At 46.7% G+C, this 16,575-nt stretch overlaps 1 protein-coding gene across 1 annotated transcript in view; it reads left to right on the top strand.

The window, feature by feature from the left end:
- Window positions 1-16,575, top strand: part of LOC144770362 (uncharacterized protein ZSWIM9-like) — a 396,670-nt gene that overhangs the window by 118,445 nt on the left and 261,650 nt on the right. Inside the window, exon 3 of the mRNA XM_078654827.1 lies at window positions 15,705-15,913. Within this exon, the coding sequence (XP_078510953.1) occupies window positions 15,714-15,913 (200 nt within the window). The 5' untranslated portion in view covers window positions 15,705-15,713. The remainder of the gene's footprint in view (window positions 1-15,704; window positions 15,914-16,575) is intronic.

The raw sequence follows: 16,575 nt of genomic DNA, 5'->3' as shown, positions 1-16,575 counted from the left end.
CAGATATCTTTGGGCCTAGAGGTACTAGGCAGCTGCTCCGCATAATTGGCGAGCTGTTCCTGACAATAGATCAAGTCGTCAAGCCCTCCCCCTGCCACATCTACAGGCCACTCGTCTGTTAGCCATGAGTAGTGCAAGGGCTACATATTTGGGATGCGTTACCTGTACTTGTTTAACATAACCTAGCAGGGCCATCAGTGGTGTGGGTTCAATGTGCGTGTTTGTCATCAAATCCAGGGCCTCAAAAACATGCCCCCAAAATTCACTCACTCCCAGGCATTCCCATGCGAGATGTAGAAAGTCTGCTCCAGGAGCCTGGCATCGGTCACATCTGTCCGTATTTCGTAAATGATATCTGTGCATCTTGACTTTTGTGTAATACAATCTATGTAGATACTTGTAGTGTATTATGTGTAACCTACTGCTGGCTGAAACCCGCTCGGTCTTTGAACAGCAGGATTCCCAGTGGTCATCCGTCAGGGCAAAACCCAGTTCCTCACCCCAGCACGTACGGGACTGGCCAACACCTCTCCGTGTGTGTGTGTGTGTGTGCACTGTGTGGTATATCAGGGAGACAAGGCGTTTGGTTGTAGTGTTTTTAAGAATTAGTTGCAGTGGAGCAAGTGCCTGAGGTTCAGCCGGGAACTCTGGGGTTAGAGACCGGACCCCCTGTCTAAGTCTCATATATAAAAAAACATCCAGCGGAGTGTGTTGTAGACCCTGAAAGACATGTTCCGCGCCACAGAATTGACCATCATGGTATAAATCGCCCCAGGTGCTAATTTTCGTCCACACCCTAAAGCTGTGAAATAATGTTTCTTGGGAAAGAGGCATGCTCGGATGAAACGTTAGTGGTAGGAGCCTGGAGTAAAGCATGGGAGCGTTCAGCATGCGCCCAATGCATTGCCACGCCGTGATCGTAGTGGTAACAGTGGTCTGTGTCCCTTCCCTGGTGCTTGGCAAGTCATACAGAGCTCCATCAATCGGGATAGGGTGCGCAAGCCAGTGTTCCGCTGCCACTTGTGGCATATATCTCGCTGATGCGCTAATATAGTAAAGTTCAAAGTCTGGTATTCCGAACCCTCCCTTTTGAGTATGGTCTGATAAGTACATTCCACTGTAGCCTCGGCTGTTTACCTCCCCATACCAGGCGTTCAGTTCTGACCTAAGTGCCTTAAGAAAATATCTTCCTGGGTAATATGGTATATTTAAAAAAAGATAAAGCAATTGGGGAAGTATCACCATTTTAATTAAGGACGCCCATCCCGCCATAGAGAGTGGTGAAGTAATCCAGCGGGCGACGTAATCTGTTATGCGATTCAACGCAGTGCCATCGTTAAGAAGCATCAATTCTTCTCTATCTTTGGTGAGGCGAATGCCTAAATATCGCAGATTTTCATCGCACCATTCTAAGGGGTAACCCAACGGAAAACGTTTTGTTGACGTTATCAACAGGAAAATACAGAACTTCCCCCTATTAATTTGGATCCCAAGAGTTTCCCAAATACAATGAATTCCCAGAGGAGTGGGTTTAGATTTTGTTGCGGGTCGCGAACATATAAAGTAATATCATCGGCATATAAAGAAATGAGTATCTGCCTCATGTTAGACGGCAGAGCCTAATCTTTGTGGTGTTGCCTCAACTTCGCCACCAGTGTCTCCACTGCCAAAGCAAAAAGTAAAGGGGACAAGGGGCACCTCTGGTGAACGGGAATGCCTGGGATGTATGTCCATTTATGAGCACCTTAGCATCCGGTTGGTGGTAAAATAGCAGAATCCAGGTTAAAAAAAAGAGGCGGGAACCCCATTCGCACATTACCGCAAAAATATATTCCCACTCGATGGAATCAAAAGCCTTAGTAGCATAAAAAAATACAGCTGCCAGGGGTAGGTCTGGAGAAACACTATTTAAAATGGTGAAAAGAGTTCTCAAATTATGGGAAGTAGCTCTTCCGGGCACAAAGCCCGACTGGTCGGGCAGAATCCGATGTTCAAGCAACATGCAAAGCCGAGTAGCGATAATCTTCGCTAAAATTTTTGCATCACAATTAAGAATGGACAGTGGCCTATAGGAATCGCATTGCTGGGGCTGCTTCTCCGGTTTCAAAAGTGAGATGATGAGCGCTTCTCTCATGGACGGAGGGAGGCAGCCCACGTCCAGCGAGTCCTCGTATACCTGGACCCCGTCTTCTCCACAGGCACCCATGTCGCCTTCAACCACACCACCGAACTCCACTGGACCGACCACCGCTGCATTAATTTCACCTTCATGAAACCAACCACGCACCACCTCACCCAACAGCTGCCTCGCCGCTGCTGGAGCAAAGTCACCAAAAACTGGCTGATCACCACCCGTGCCCAGAACCCACCCACCGACCCCACCAACTCAGACGCCGCAGCCCGCAACTTCAGACAGTGGATTGACGACTGCGCCAACACCCTCACCCCGCTCAAGAAACCCTCCAACAGAAACGCCAGCAAGAGAGCCACCTGGTTCACTGACGAGCTCCAGACCTCCAAACGCGCATGCCGTAAACTGGAGAAAATATGGCTCCACGAACGCACACCGGACAACCACGCAGCCCACAAGGACGCCACCCGCAGACATCACCACCTCATCAGATCAGCCAAGAGATCCTTCTTCAAAGACCGCTTGGACAACAACGCAAACGACAGCAAAGAGCTCTTCAGCATCGTAAAGGAACTCTCCAACCCCAGCGCCAACGACATCCCGCCCTCAAAAGAACTGTGCGACTCACTAGCCTTCTTCTTCCACCGCAAGATCGCTGACATCCATGACCGCTTCAACACCACAACCGCCCCGAATACGCCAGACTCCACCTCCCCTGTGAACACCACCAACGCCATCCGCCTGACCTCCTGGTCCAACGACGACGAGACACTCAAGGTCATGAACTCCATCCACTCAGGATCTCCGTCAGACCCGTTCCCACACCACATATTCAACAAAGCAGACACAGCCATCGCACCCCAACTACGGAAGGTCATCAACATCTCCTTGGAAACAGCGAAATTTCCGGAAAGCTGGAAGCACGCCGAAATCAACGCTCTCCTCAGGAAGCCCAAGGCGGACCCCAAGGACCTCAAGAACTTCCGGCCCTGCTCCCGGCAAAGGTCATCGGGAAAATCGTCAACAGGCAATTGGCCCCGCCACCTGGAAGACAACAACATCTTGGACCCATCCCATTCCGGATTCAGACATAACCACAGCACCGAGACAGCCCTCATCGCCGCCACAGACGAGACATCAGGTGCCATTTAGACAATGGCGAAACATCAGCCCTCATTCTCCTGGACCTGTCGGCCGCCTTCGACACGGTCTGCCATCGCACTCTAAAGACACGCCTCCTAGAAGCCGGAATCTAAGAGAAGGCCCTTGACTGGACCACGTCCTTTCTCTCTGGCAGAACTCAGAGCGTCATCCTCCCACCCTTCCGATCCAAAGCCACCGACATCATCTGCGGCGTCCCCCAGGGCTCATCCCTCAGCCCGACGCTGTTCAACATCTACATGGGCCCCCTCGCACAAGTGGCCTGCCATCATGACCTCAACATCATCTCTTACGCCGACGACACCCAGCTCATCCTCTCCGTCACCAAGGTTCCACACATCTCCAAAACCAACCTCCACGAGAGAATGAAGGCCGTCGCCGACTGGATGAGGAGCAACTGCCTGAAGCTGAACTTGGACAAGATGGAGGTACTCATCCTTGGACCCACCCCCTCAGACTGGGATGACTCCTGGTCGCCGACCACACTGGGAACAGCACCAACACCCACCGACCATGCACGCAACCTAGGTTTCATCCTCGACTCCTCCCTCTCCATGGCTAAGCAGGTCAATGCCGTCTCCTCCTCCTGCTACAACACCCTCCGCATGCTCCGCAGGATCTACAAGTGGATCCGGACTGAAACAAGAAGAATGGTGACACAAGCCCTCGTCAGCAGCAGACTGGACTACGGCAACACACTCTAAGCAGGAATCCCAGCCAAACACCTACAACTATTACAACGTATCCAAAACGCCTCCACCCGACTGATTGTCAACACCCCCCACCTGAGAGACCTACACTGGCTCTCCGTCAACAAGAGGATCACCTTCAAGCTCCTCTCCCACGCACACAAAGCACTCCACAACGCCGGACCAACCTACCTTAACAGCAGACTCCGCTTCTACACCCCCAACCGCCAGCTCTGCTCCGCCAGCCTCCCCCTCGCCTCTGTCCCCCGCATCCAACAAACTACCTCCGGCGGCAGATCCTTTTCCCACCTCGCCGCCAAAACCTGGAACACCCTCCCTACCCACATACGGCAGACTCAAGACCTACTCACCTTCATAAGACTCCTCAAGACCTGGCTCTTCGAGCAGTAGCAGCACCCCCCCCTCCCCTCAACGCCTTGAGACCCTCACGGGTAAGTAGCACGCTCTACAAGTACTCTGATTGATTGATTGATTATACCTCACGCAGAATAGGGGCCATCAAATCTATGTACGATTTGTAAAACTATAGGAATGCCATTTGTGCTGGTAGCCTTCCCCAATTGCATGTGCATGATGGCTTCCCTAACCTCGTCTAGTTCAAATGGGGCACACAAAAATTCTCAGTGCACATCACTCAACCACCCCAACGACACATCTCCCAAGTATGTCTCAAGATCCAGATTATCTCTTCTAGTCGTGGCAAATAGGGTAGTGTAATGGCGTGTAAAAGCATTGAGAATATGCGCTGTGTCGTGGTATACAGTTTCGTCTGGGTCCTCCAGTTCCAAAACATAATTGGAGTAGCGCGGCTTCCTAATCGTATCTGCCACTACCTTGCCTGGTCTCTCCCCCTCTCTGTACCGACGGGCTACCCAGTGTCTGCCCCTAAATCGTGGTTCCCTTTGTGCAGTGTCCATGTGCTCTGTAAGCATCTCTCTGAACTTATGCTGCGCAAGTCTATCCGGCCCCAGTGCCAATGTCGCTTCCAATGCTTTAAGTTCCGAGTCCAGTGTGCGTAGTGTATTGGTGATGTCCCTGAGCACCCCAGGACCCTTTGATATGCAGAACCCCCGGAGTGTGACTTTGAATGCCTCCCAAATGGTTTCCACACTCTCTACCGTGCCTTTATTCCGTGCAAAAAGTCCTGTATCTCTTCCCGCAGTTCCTCCTGAAAGACTTCATCTAATAAACTAGGACCTTTCAGCCTCCAAGCACTTCGCGGTGGGCCAAAGTCTAACGATAACAATGTGAGTTTAACCGGAGCGTGATCTGAATAAGTCCTAGCCAAATGTTGTACCTTGGAGGAAGCTGTACCCAGCTCCCGGGACAGCAACCAGTAATCTAGTCTCTCCCATGACGCCGCTTGTGGTGTGTAATGCGTCCCTTTCCGTTTCTGGGGATGGGTATGTCGCCATGCATCAATCAGTTGATGAGCAGTTAGTGTATCCTGTATAATAGTGCGCTCCTTAGTATAGTGATGGGGGGCAGGGTGGTACCTGTTCATGCTTGCATTATACGTAACATTGAAATCTCCGCCCCAGATGATATGATTAGAACCTATATAAAATATCTTAGCCCATAATGAGGTCTAAAAATCAGGGGGGTCGACATTCGGCCCAAAGTAACAGGCCAAAATAACTGACTCTGACCCCAGTTGCCCCCACGCCAGACAGTATCTCCCTTGAGTGTCCCAGGTAGCTCCAGCTAGGTGAAAGGGCCCCTGTTTTTTGATTAGTATGGCTTGCATAGGATGAGTAAGAGGTAAAGATTCTGTGCTCCGCCCACCTACATGCAAAAGTATTAGTTCTCTGAGGAGCGAAGTGAGTTTCCTGTAGCATAGCTATATGCGCCTGGTGTCTAAGTAAGCTAGTATGTGCCGCTTTTTCCGCTGATCCCTCAACCCCCTGACATTCCACGTAACAATATTCAATTTTTCAGTGTTAGTGTCAGCCATTTACGCACTTCTCTGGTAAATTTGTGTCCTGCGCCTGGAGTGCACAGCCCGTGTCCCAAGTGGGTACATAGCATAAAGTCATACTGCATGCCGAGTGCTCAATGCCTAATTCACATGTCGACAACGTTAAACTGGGAAAGAAAGCATAACTGTGTGTGTGAGACACACATAAAGCAAAACATTCCCCCCCTTTCCCCGCCCACTGAAGCAAGCCCAACTTGCCAGAAATGATCTCCCACCCTCCCTCCCTTGATCCCATAATAGACAGCAAACAGCCAACCATCCTTGCGATTATTCCGCAGAGATCAATAGTGGGGGAATACCCATTGGGGGCCAACCCTAGGTGACAGCACAGTCACCTCTCGTCCCCAGAGTCCAACTCAGCCGGTACAACTGGGCTCAATAGGGCAGAGGGTGCCTGGTGTATGAGAAAGTCGGCTCAGTTTGGCCTACCAGCTGAGCAGGTTACTTGACCTGTGAAGTAGTCCCGACTGTCACATGGCAATCCCATCCTATTTCGAAATCCAAACATCTATGGCTACCAGAATATCGTTCATTGTGAGTCATCTTCCGCTCCCGTCGAGAAGGATTGTTGTGACGCTGCCTGATTTCCATTATTGCGATTCGTGCGCTTCACATGTTTTAGGAACTCCTCCCCCTGCTGCGGTTTGGTGAAGAAGCGTTGCTACCCCTGATGGGTGACCCTGAGGCGTGCAGGATACAATAGTGCGTAGTTGATTTGGCCCAACCTCAACTTGTTTTTAACGTCTGTAAATTTACGCCTTTCCTCCTGAACAGTAGGGGTAAAATCCGGGTAAATTGAGAACTTATTTCCATCATAGGTTAGTTGTTGTTTACTCCTCGCTACGCGCAGTGTCACATCTCGGCCCCTATAATTCAAAAGTCCCCCTTGGTCCCAGGGATCGATGGGCCCGCTCTACTATGAACTGATTGGACAAGGACTTCGCTCCAATGGAGGATAATAACAGTTGTTCAACGTACTCCTCCATTTTGCCCGTATTGGCCGATTCAGGCATGTCTATTATGTGAATGTTATTGCGCCTACTTCACGCTTCTAAGTCCTCTTTCTTTGCAGCAATACGTTTCAGGAGTTTGTCCATGTGAGCAATTTGCGTCGTGGCCCCTTGACGCCGTGTCCTCAGTGTCTGATATGCACCTCTCTGCCTCTTTTATTCGGTCCTCATGCCCCTCCAGCTTATGTGTTATGGCATCCATCCATGATGACATTCTGTCTACTTTATCTATGATGGTGGTGAATCCCTGGCGTACCTCCTGAAGTATACTCTGTACATCAGCCGTCTGTGCTGGCTGCACTCCCCTGCGCCTCATCTCTACTGTCAAGGTCCTGATCGAGCATTCCGCCTCACAGCCGACACAAAGTTCAATTTAGGCTGCCTAGTATCTGGCTTGCCCATGGCGGTTCTTGGTCACTGTCCGTACACACTTTCGCAGCTCCGCTATATGCACCCAATGGTTGAAGGCGGCATAGCACTCAGTTCGATGTATGTGTAAAGGAAGGAGAAGCAGAAGCGCAAGGCGGCGTAATCATGCGCAACAGGCAAGGTGCAGCTCCCCTACTTTGCCAGCTATGAGCCGTGGTATTGGCCAGTTCACCTTGTGTCAAAGCGTGCATGTCCCCTCTAAATAGTGAATTTCGTCTGTGCACACAGCAAGGGTATTACAACACTTCCGGGCTCTAGCGCCGCTTCTCAGGAGGTGTACTCAGCTCGCCTTCGGGAAGATGTTCACAGTTTAAGCATGTTCTGAGCGGGGGCAATCCCCGGTCTTCCATGCTACCCCACCACAGCGGGGGTCCCACTCCTTGAAGTCCCCTCAAGTGCAGTAGTAATATCCCAGTGCAGTGATCGTGATAAGGTGAGCGGTCCACTTACTCCCCACTCTGCCTCTCGCTACGCAATATGGCGGCCGTCTGCTAGCAACAGGCGCAGGGGCAGCCGCAGTCCACCCTCCTGTGTCCTCTCCAGTATCGAGTGGAGAATAGATGTAGGAATCTGGTCCCCCAGGGCGTGCCACTTCAGGAGCGTCCCATCGTCGGTGCCGCAATTTAAGGTAATCCCCCCAACAATGTTTATGGGGCAATTGCGTCTAGATGCCGCCGATGCACGATACTATGCCGGAGCAGTGGGGGGTTACCTGGGCTCAGCTCAGCAACGTATCACCAGTTGCAGGTGCAGCGCGATGACTCCAGCAGGGTTACTCGCTCGTTTAGGCAGCCAGTGGGAATCATACAATGGCGACCGCCGAGTAGTCCAGGGCGGCAACAGCAAAGAGCGCCCACCTCTCTCTCTCCCGGCACATCCCAAGATACACCAAAGTAGACGCCGTCTCCTGCAGACAACGGGCAATCCGGGTCCTCTCACCCCGCGCTTACTTCTTGTGGGAGCAGCAGCGCCACGATCCGGGTCACCTTCCCCTTGTACTGTCGGTCTTGCCGCGTCACAGGGCCCAGCCACCTCGTGGTAGGCCCCGTGCTTGCATAGTTGTCAGGTCCGCCCCGGGTCTCCTCCGCAGCGCCACACCTCTCCCTGGCGGAAACTTCACTGAGTCACGACGGGTGCAAGGTCGACCCAAATCAGCTGAAACTTGCACCGGGGCTTTAGCAGGTAATCAGCAACATCAGGCTGTCAGTATACAACAGCTGAGCCTTAGAGCAGGATAAATGCCGGAATATTGCGCCAGGCTGCAGGATCCTCACGGGTGTGCGGCCATCTTGCGTGTGCGCCTCCTAGTGCCATAAAGACTGGTTTGGGCTTAAAAGAAAGATGAGGTAACTCATGGTTGGAGACATTTTAAAAGCTGTCCTTTGTAGTTGTCAAAAATTGGGTAATATATCTGAGAGGAAGTTTTGCTATCAAGTTAATAAACACAGTGTGAGGATGACTAAACACAGTGCGATGATTACTCAACACAGATAAATGTGAACCTCTGGTAGGTATGGTATGGGCAGTATGCATTTCTCTAGAGAAATGTAGGCAGAAGTCAAGCTGTGCCAAGAACAGAAATGTTAAGAATGCAACACAAAAACATTACCAAACATATTCAGAAAACGCAAGAAAAATTTAATAGGATTAATGACCTAAATGATTAAAAAATGATTGGCGAAGCTAGAGACTTGGAATTTTAAAGTTTTAATGTAAAACACCAAGATTGGCCAAATGTCATTCCAAATGAATGGTTGCAGTTAACCAGGCTCTAGGGGCTCTTTCAGGCATACCATTACGGAGTGGGGATTGGGTAAACCTAGTGGGAAACATCAGTTGAAGTTTATCATCTTAAGACTTTGGCACTAAATTTGATCCTCAAAATTGTCCAGCTGGACAGGCTAGGTTGCATATACTGCAAAGGATACTCTGTAGCATGATACATTGCCATCGAGCTCCCACTGCAACCTTCAGTTTTGAGGACAAAAGCTCAGTGCGGGCCAAAACTGGATTTTGTAGTTGCAGAGCACGCTTCTCCACTGGGATAACTTTGCCTCCTCACCATGACGTTTTTTCTCTCAGAATCCTCTAGCAGGTCAGGTCTGAACACTATAGCCATGCAAGACTCCATGAGGCCACATATCTTCACCATGCAGTTTCACTGGAGCGTTTCTCTGTGACAAAAAAATAAAGGTATTAGCAATGGGAACTAGCCTTAAAGGGCATAGGGATACTGCGTTTGTACAGAAGAAAGAAATATTATTTCTTTAGAAAGCCCTCACCCACCAACCTAGTTGGTCGCATGCCACTACTGGGCCTAAGAGTGGGGAGAGAAAGGGGGGGGGACTCACTGGTTTACACTAATGTTCATTCTTTAATATGGTTGGAGGAGTGGATTATTAAGGAGGAATGTAGAGTAGAAGTGGAAATAGGTCAGTGTTTTAGACTGACAATGAAAGAAGCCAGATTTCTAGAAGGCACGAGTACTCTGAGGAGTGTCCTGGTGCTGAATGGAATGCAAGAAAGCATGTAACATAGAACTTAGTGTGAAAACCCAGGTCTTATGTTGCTGTCTGAAAGGTCTTTCTCTTCCAATTTGACGTAATTCGACAGGCAGGCTGTTCCAGGCTTGGGGGCCCAGAAAGGAGAAGGATCTGCTTCCAGTTTTTGCCCACCTGACCCTTGAAACTTTAGCCAGATGGTCATCTAATAGATGGGAAGGTGGAAACACTCTGGTAAGGGGTAAAAGCTCTTGGATTCCCAATAATTAGGTAAATGGATGCCCTAGCTGGTTAATATTGTTTTGTTAGAGAACTTGGTAGCTTGGTGAAATAGTTGGCTGTTCTCCAGTTCAAAATATTGGGAGCCTTGGGGGAGATGTCTGCTTCTAGATAATGGGTTAAACATTGTGACAAATGGTAGCTGACTAAGAATGTTTCCTCTGGACCAGCTAAAAATGGGGAGTGCTGCTTTTCATGTCAGTGTGTTTCCAAGGACTGTTTGTGAGGGTTCTTATGGACAACATGGAAAGGTTTCTATTGATGGTGTTTATCGACGGTGTTTAAATCACAAGTCTTAAACTCATCCTGGCAACTGTCTATGCCCCTGCATGAACCAAAAACTCTTTTGTAGCAATGTGGATTCTGTGTGGCAGAAGCGGTGATGACCGGTGAAAGTGACCTTAATTTTGTGCTGATGAGTGACCGAGACAGGATAATAGACGGACAGGTCGTGGGCTTCGTCTGTCTGTCTGGATAGTAGTGGTTAAGGCCCATGCATATGAAGGATATCTGGAGATAACCTGAAAGAAGTCCTGCTTGCATAATAACCATAAAGGAGTACAGCTTACATATTATTCTATGGCTCATAAAACCTATATTAGGCTTGATCACTTCATGACGAATGATGCCTATGGACATCCATCAGTCATATTCCCATATGGGTTTATATCCATATCCATATATGGAGATTACCTTTTGACTTCCCCGACAACAACCGAGATCATGGAGGCTGAATAACAACGTCTTTACGGACATGACATGAAGAAATACAAGTAAATTATTTAGTAGAGGGGCTGGCCTAGCAACCTTTTGAAGTGCCAGGTCCACCTCATAGTTTGCTCATCAGGGTCCCTTCATAGAGGCCTCATTATGAGTAAACTAAAATAGATAACGGACTTACAGGCAAAGTGGCCCAGTTAAAAGGTGGTCCTAAATTAAAAACTTTTGCTGTAGATGTGAAAGAAAATTCTAGCATTGAGAGACCAAGTTAGGCATTTTGACATGGACAAGGCTGGACAAGGCTGAGTTTGCGTTAATCTGGGTAAGCAGGAATATCACTGGTGGCGGGAAGGTGTGGGTGGGTAGGGAGGTTACTTGCATCTACATTGAAGGCCAAGGACATTAGTACTAGAATATTCATGCAAAAAGACTGGTAAGGGAAGGTAGATTATTCCGGAGAAGGGAGGTGGAAAATGTTCTACATCTGTACACTGCAGATGCTCTGGATGGTGAAACAAAAGTGATTATCCGGAGACTCTTGTGTTGACTAAATTGACCCAGGCCCAGATAGATCAAGCCCCCGATCCAGACATATTCACTGCTTTTTTCTATAAACACCTGTGTGAACTCTTGGCCCATCTTCTTATCAACCTGCACAACTCTTTTCTTAGGAATGGCACTGTTAAAAATACTATGCAAGAAGCAACGACTTCAGTACTTCCAGAGCAGGTGAAGGACCTATCCCTGAGTGGTTCAGATGCTTATTTCCTTGCTCAACTTCGATGTAAAAATGATTACTGCAAACAAACTTTCATGAAATTGGTGCTGGAGGCAGTGGGACTGGGCATTCAATATCACACCTTGGTCATGGACAACTTTAACGCAATAAAGACATCTATTAGTCAACAATGGCAACCCTCACTCAATTCATGTAGGCCAGGGAACATAGTAGATATATCTTCTATCCTCACTGTTTTTGACCTTCACAATGCAGTCCTTTTTCAATGGAGTGCAACAAAATAGAGAGATTAAAGGGGTGGAGAATGGCCAGGACAACTTCATTTAACCATCATGTATGTGGCTGATGTCCTGGTGTCTTCTCGGAGCCATTGTTCTTGTTATCTCCCATCATATGTGAGCTAGAAAGCTATCCAAGTGTATGGATGGTCAATGTAACCTTTCGTAATTGGAAGCTCTGAACATAGCGGTTTCACATGCTTAAGTATTCAAGTTGCAAACATTTGCTCCCATTCTATTGGTCTCAAATGTCTGACACATATAGGCATCAATTGATGCAGTCTACACCCAAAACGTTGACTCTAAACTATACAGTGTTGCTTGAAGACCTTCAGAAGGACTTTTAGACATGGCATAGAAGCACTACCATGCATCAGCAGAACAGCAGTGGGCAAGATGACTGCCCTTCCTAAGATCCTGTATTTATTTTAGGTTGTTCCGACTGTCCCAACGAAAGTCAAGGTATTCCAAAGTTTGATAGATGATTTTGTTTAGTGATGAGGAAGAATTCTAGGTTGGAGAGGAGATGCTGGTCATTCAGTGTTTTTGGTACTTCTGCAACTACATACACGTTTCCATGTGGTGCAGCTTTGCATCTTGGTTAAGTGGTAAAGAGGGGACACAAGGAAACAATGGTGTTTCAGCGATAATGCCATTGTTAGGTGCCTACTGCATATGATGATGTGACTGGAGAGAAAGTAGTGACCATTAGAAGAGGCATTTAATCTACACCATCAATACATTTTGATAACATAGAGTTTAGATTGGTAAATCGACTGGGCAGAAGTTTTGGGAAAGAGACTTTGGGTAGACAGCTGTCAGAAGAGAGGTGGGAACATGTGTGTATAGGGTAAACAACACGTGGAGGAATGCTAAAAGGAGGGTTCCTATTTAAACTACTATATTGCTGGACTTGCATTCCAGTTTTGCTAATTAGGTGGGACAGCCATAGGTTTGATTGGTATTGGAGAGGGTGTGGGGACTTTGGTACATCTGCTGTGGGCATACGCCAAGGTGCAACATTAATGGAAATAGTAATAGCAGAAAAGGGCAGGATATGAAACATTCGTATACAGGACTTCAGGGGTGGCTTCATTAGGAACCTCATTCCCGGGGTGTTCTCATTTTACTCATGGGAAAATAAATGGCACAGTCCATACTGGGAGCCTCTCAAGCACTAGCTTCTTAATGGAGCACAAACTTGTGTCCCACTAAAACCAACTTGTTACCCAAGGTGTGGGAACTCCTAGTAATCGAGAACCTAAGGTTTTAACCTAAAGCAAAAGAGGGCGTCTTGCATTTTGACCAAGCACCCACTTTTCAGATGTCTGGCTTTGAAGTTTATAGAGTTGCTTTACCTGAGGCACTCAAACAGGGCACAGATCATTTCACGTGACCGGTTACAGTTGCTAGACCGATTTCTTAGCTTCTGTTCTGACTTCTCTGATGATGGTGAGGGAGGGCTCTAATTATTTAAGCTCGAAATTCAACACATGTCTGGCCTAGGCTACCAGTGGTGCTATTATCCGAGCTAAAGTTTCCTTTCATGGGAGGAAAAGGGCTAGATGGGGTTAAGAAATGGGCTGTTGGTTCTGCGGTCTACTCTTTAAAAAAAATGTTTTCCAGTTATGACGTTCAAGCCACACCACTGCCCTTTTTTCTGCAGGGGAGGTGGGTTTACTGTGTAACATGAACGTACAGAGTAAAAACAGTTAAACCATAAGTGTAATACTTCCGAAGTATATTAAAATGGGGGGCATTACATGTGGCTGAAATTGACTATTCAAATACTGTTGATAGGGTTGATTATGTATGTGCCTCTTTGAGGTAAAATGAAAACCGATCGAAGTACCAGAAGGAATTTAAACATTAGTAGTTTTGTTTCACATTATTACTAGAGTCCTAGTATTGATGGATGGAGATGGTCTGTGGACAGCATTTACTAAAGGCACTTTTTGCCAAAGCGTCATGACTCAAAACACCACAGAAAATTGCTCACACTACCTAACTTTGAAGGTGGACTTTTAGAAAATGTGTTTTAAGCTATTCTTAAATTTCTTAAGGTTATTATCTGCTCTGGGAAATGTTGAAAGGGCATTCCACAATTAGTCATTTGGAGCGGACACATTTGAGAGAGTAAAAAAAAAATGTATATTTGCATATATGTCAGAAGGAATTCCAATAGTGGAAAGCATCTTCGTAGGGTTTGCATATATATGTTGAATGGATTAAGTGATAACACTGATCCTTGAGGCACGCCACAGCTGAGGATTTCAGAATTTATATACACTTTGTGATCAATATTTGCTTTGTGCCTCCGAATACAATGTGCATTTGTCAGACGAGGCTACACTATAGCTGTTTTCCATGCATCCGGTATTAATCCGGTTGCCAGAGAAAAATTAAAAATGTGTATAAATATCTCATGGCTAGTTTATATAAGTTGTTTCAACAAGATCAATGCCGATGGGAAGAGAAGATGGGCTGCGACTGGGGTGCATAAATGACCTCCTTCCTAGTCGCCTTGTATTTGGCTAATTTCTCCCCCGATTATGAAGGAGACCAGCATAAACCTTCCTAGCATTCAGGGGTTTTCCAATCTAAGTGCTGCAATATGCAGTCCAATTATGGAACTGACCCCTATAGGCTTACAACATAGTTTGCATGCTCTGATGATACTATTAGGAAAGTTGTCTAACAATAAAGACTGAAAGAAGAGTGAGGATGTCTGCTTCAGTACTAGACATATCAAGTCTTTTCTCAACTGCTAAGTAGAAATTGGAAACTATATTTAGTCAGACTACTACATGTAAGGAAGGTGTGTATGGCTTGGAATAGACTAGGCTTTAGAGAGAGACATGGAAAAAGCATTTTGTGCCTATTTGTTCTTCTACACAGAGTGAAGTGTGTTCCTATCTTGCAGTTGAAACATGCTGTTATACAGGGAAAGATGTGAATGGAGATTTAGGTCCTCACAAATCTGCTTAATAGTGTCTCTAGATCTTGAATTCGTTATAGTAGGACTTTTAAGTAATGCTCTAGGTGTCTTTTGTCAAAGTTTGGTTTCACCCAAAGAATGCTAGGAAGGAAGTATTCATAATTTGATGAGAAAAGAAGTATTAGCCAATTTAGGTAAGAGATTTACTTTGAAAAGTAACTCATTGGTGAATAAGTTGTTACATAGTTTAAAACCATCCTGTAAGACAGTGGCAATTGATAATTAGACTTAAATATTACCTAGGTTAGTGGGTGCTAAAGAACATAATTTTGTCCCATAATTTGAGAACAGGGGTTCTCCATGTTAAAATCTTTTGAGAATGTCTGGTTGGGATCTCTGAAGAGGAGACTCACTCTTTGTTTCCTATGAAACAATGGAATCGAGGATATCAATCACACGCTTTGCTCCCTGTTTATCACAGAGGTTACCATTCTGCATGAACGATGTGATTCAGATGCTAGGGCAGTGAGTGATAGTTTTTCTTATGTATTTGCCTCATACTGGTGCAGACTGCGACAAACAACTTTAAGAGTTTTTAAACTTATTTGTAATGTTGATATTCTATTTGAAAAATCATTGAATGTAAATATGTGGGACATTTGAACTTTTCATATATTTTTGTTGTGTGACCATGTAATGCTTACATCAAACCTAATTTGATGGAATGTGGTATTTGGTTGAGAGAAAATTTGTACAGGCTTCAGAAAGCATTTATCAGTGGTAACTAAGATTTCATTGTTCATTCATTAAATGTTGTTTCTTCTATTTAGGTGGTAGAAATGAACGGCAGGGCGAAAAGAAAAAAGTTGGCTTCCATCTGTACGCTAGAGGAAGAAAACGTCCGACAATGGAAAGGATCAGAGTACCAAAAGGGCATGATCTATATCGGTTCTGCATTGCGGCACTGGAGAGAGGTGAAGGCCGAGAACAACCTCCGCAGGGACAAGGACCTAGCCATCTTTCTCCTACAATTATATTGGTATGTGCCCTGCTATTGGGAGAGGTAGAGGTCGGGGACTGAGCTGATCATGCCTCAGTGGCGACATACTCTATTTAACTGGGACCACTGGTGTGCATTTCGGTAGTTGGCTGTATGACATGCTATATGATAAGCTCTCATTTCTGAATTAGATCTCACGGAGTCAGTTAGACGTCAAACTGAGTGGGTGCTACCTGAATAATAACTACAAACCAGATCTTCTAGCATTCTGAGAATTTGTAGGAAGATGTAAGGATGCGTTATCTAATCCAAGGGTACTTGCAAGCATTTAAGAGAAATTATGAGAAAATGTATTAATTGGAGGGAGATTGACTCGCTGTTTAAGGCTTTTTATACTGAAGTTGGCAAACACAATAAGGTGATGGACGGAGTAATCAAACTTTTAAGACACTCACTCCCAGTCACAGATATGGATTTAATCCATCATCGTTCTTCTGCTCACTAAGACACCCCAGTTTGGACCCAGCCATATCCAAATTAGTCTTGACCCTGTTCCTCATGAGAACAGTCCAGCCCGAACTGCCAGGCCAGGTCCTCCTTGGACTGGAAACCACTCAACAGCCAGACTAGCTTGAATCCAGTGGCAAAGTAAGCAAGGGACCCATCTCTGGGCATACCCTGGCCACTTAGGGCGAACATAG

The sequence above is a fragment of the Lissotriton helveticus genome, chromosome 7 (assembly GCF_964261635.1).
Source record: "Lissotriton helveticus chromosome 7, aLisHel1.1, whole genome shotgun sequence".
In the NCBI taxonomy this organism is placed as follows: Eukaryota; Metazoa; Chordata; class Amphibia; order Caudata; family Salamandridae; genus Lissotriton; species Lissotriton helveticus.
Note: the sequence above shows the minus strand (reverse complement) of the source record. Positions and strands in the feature narration are given on the sequence as shown.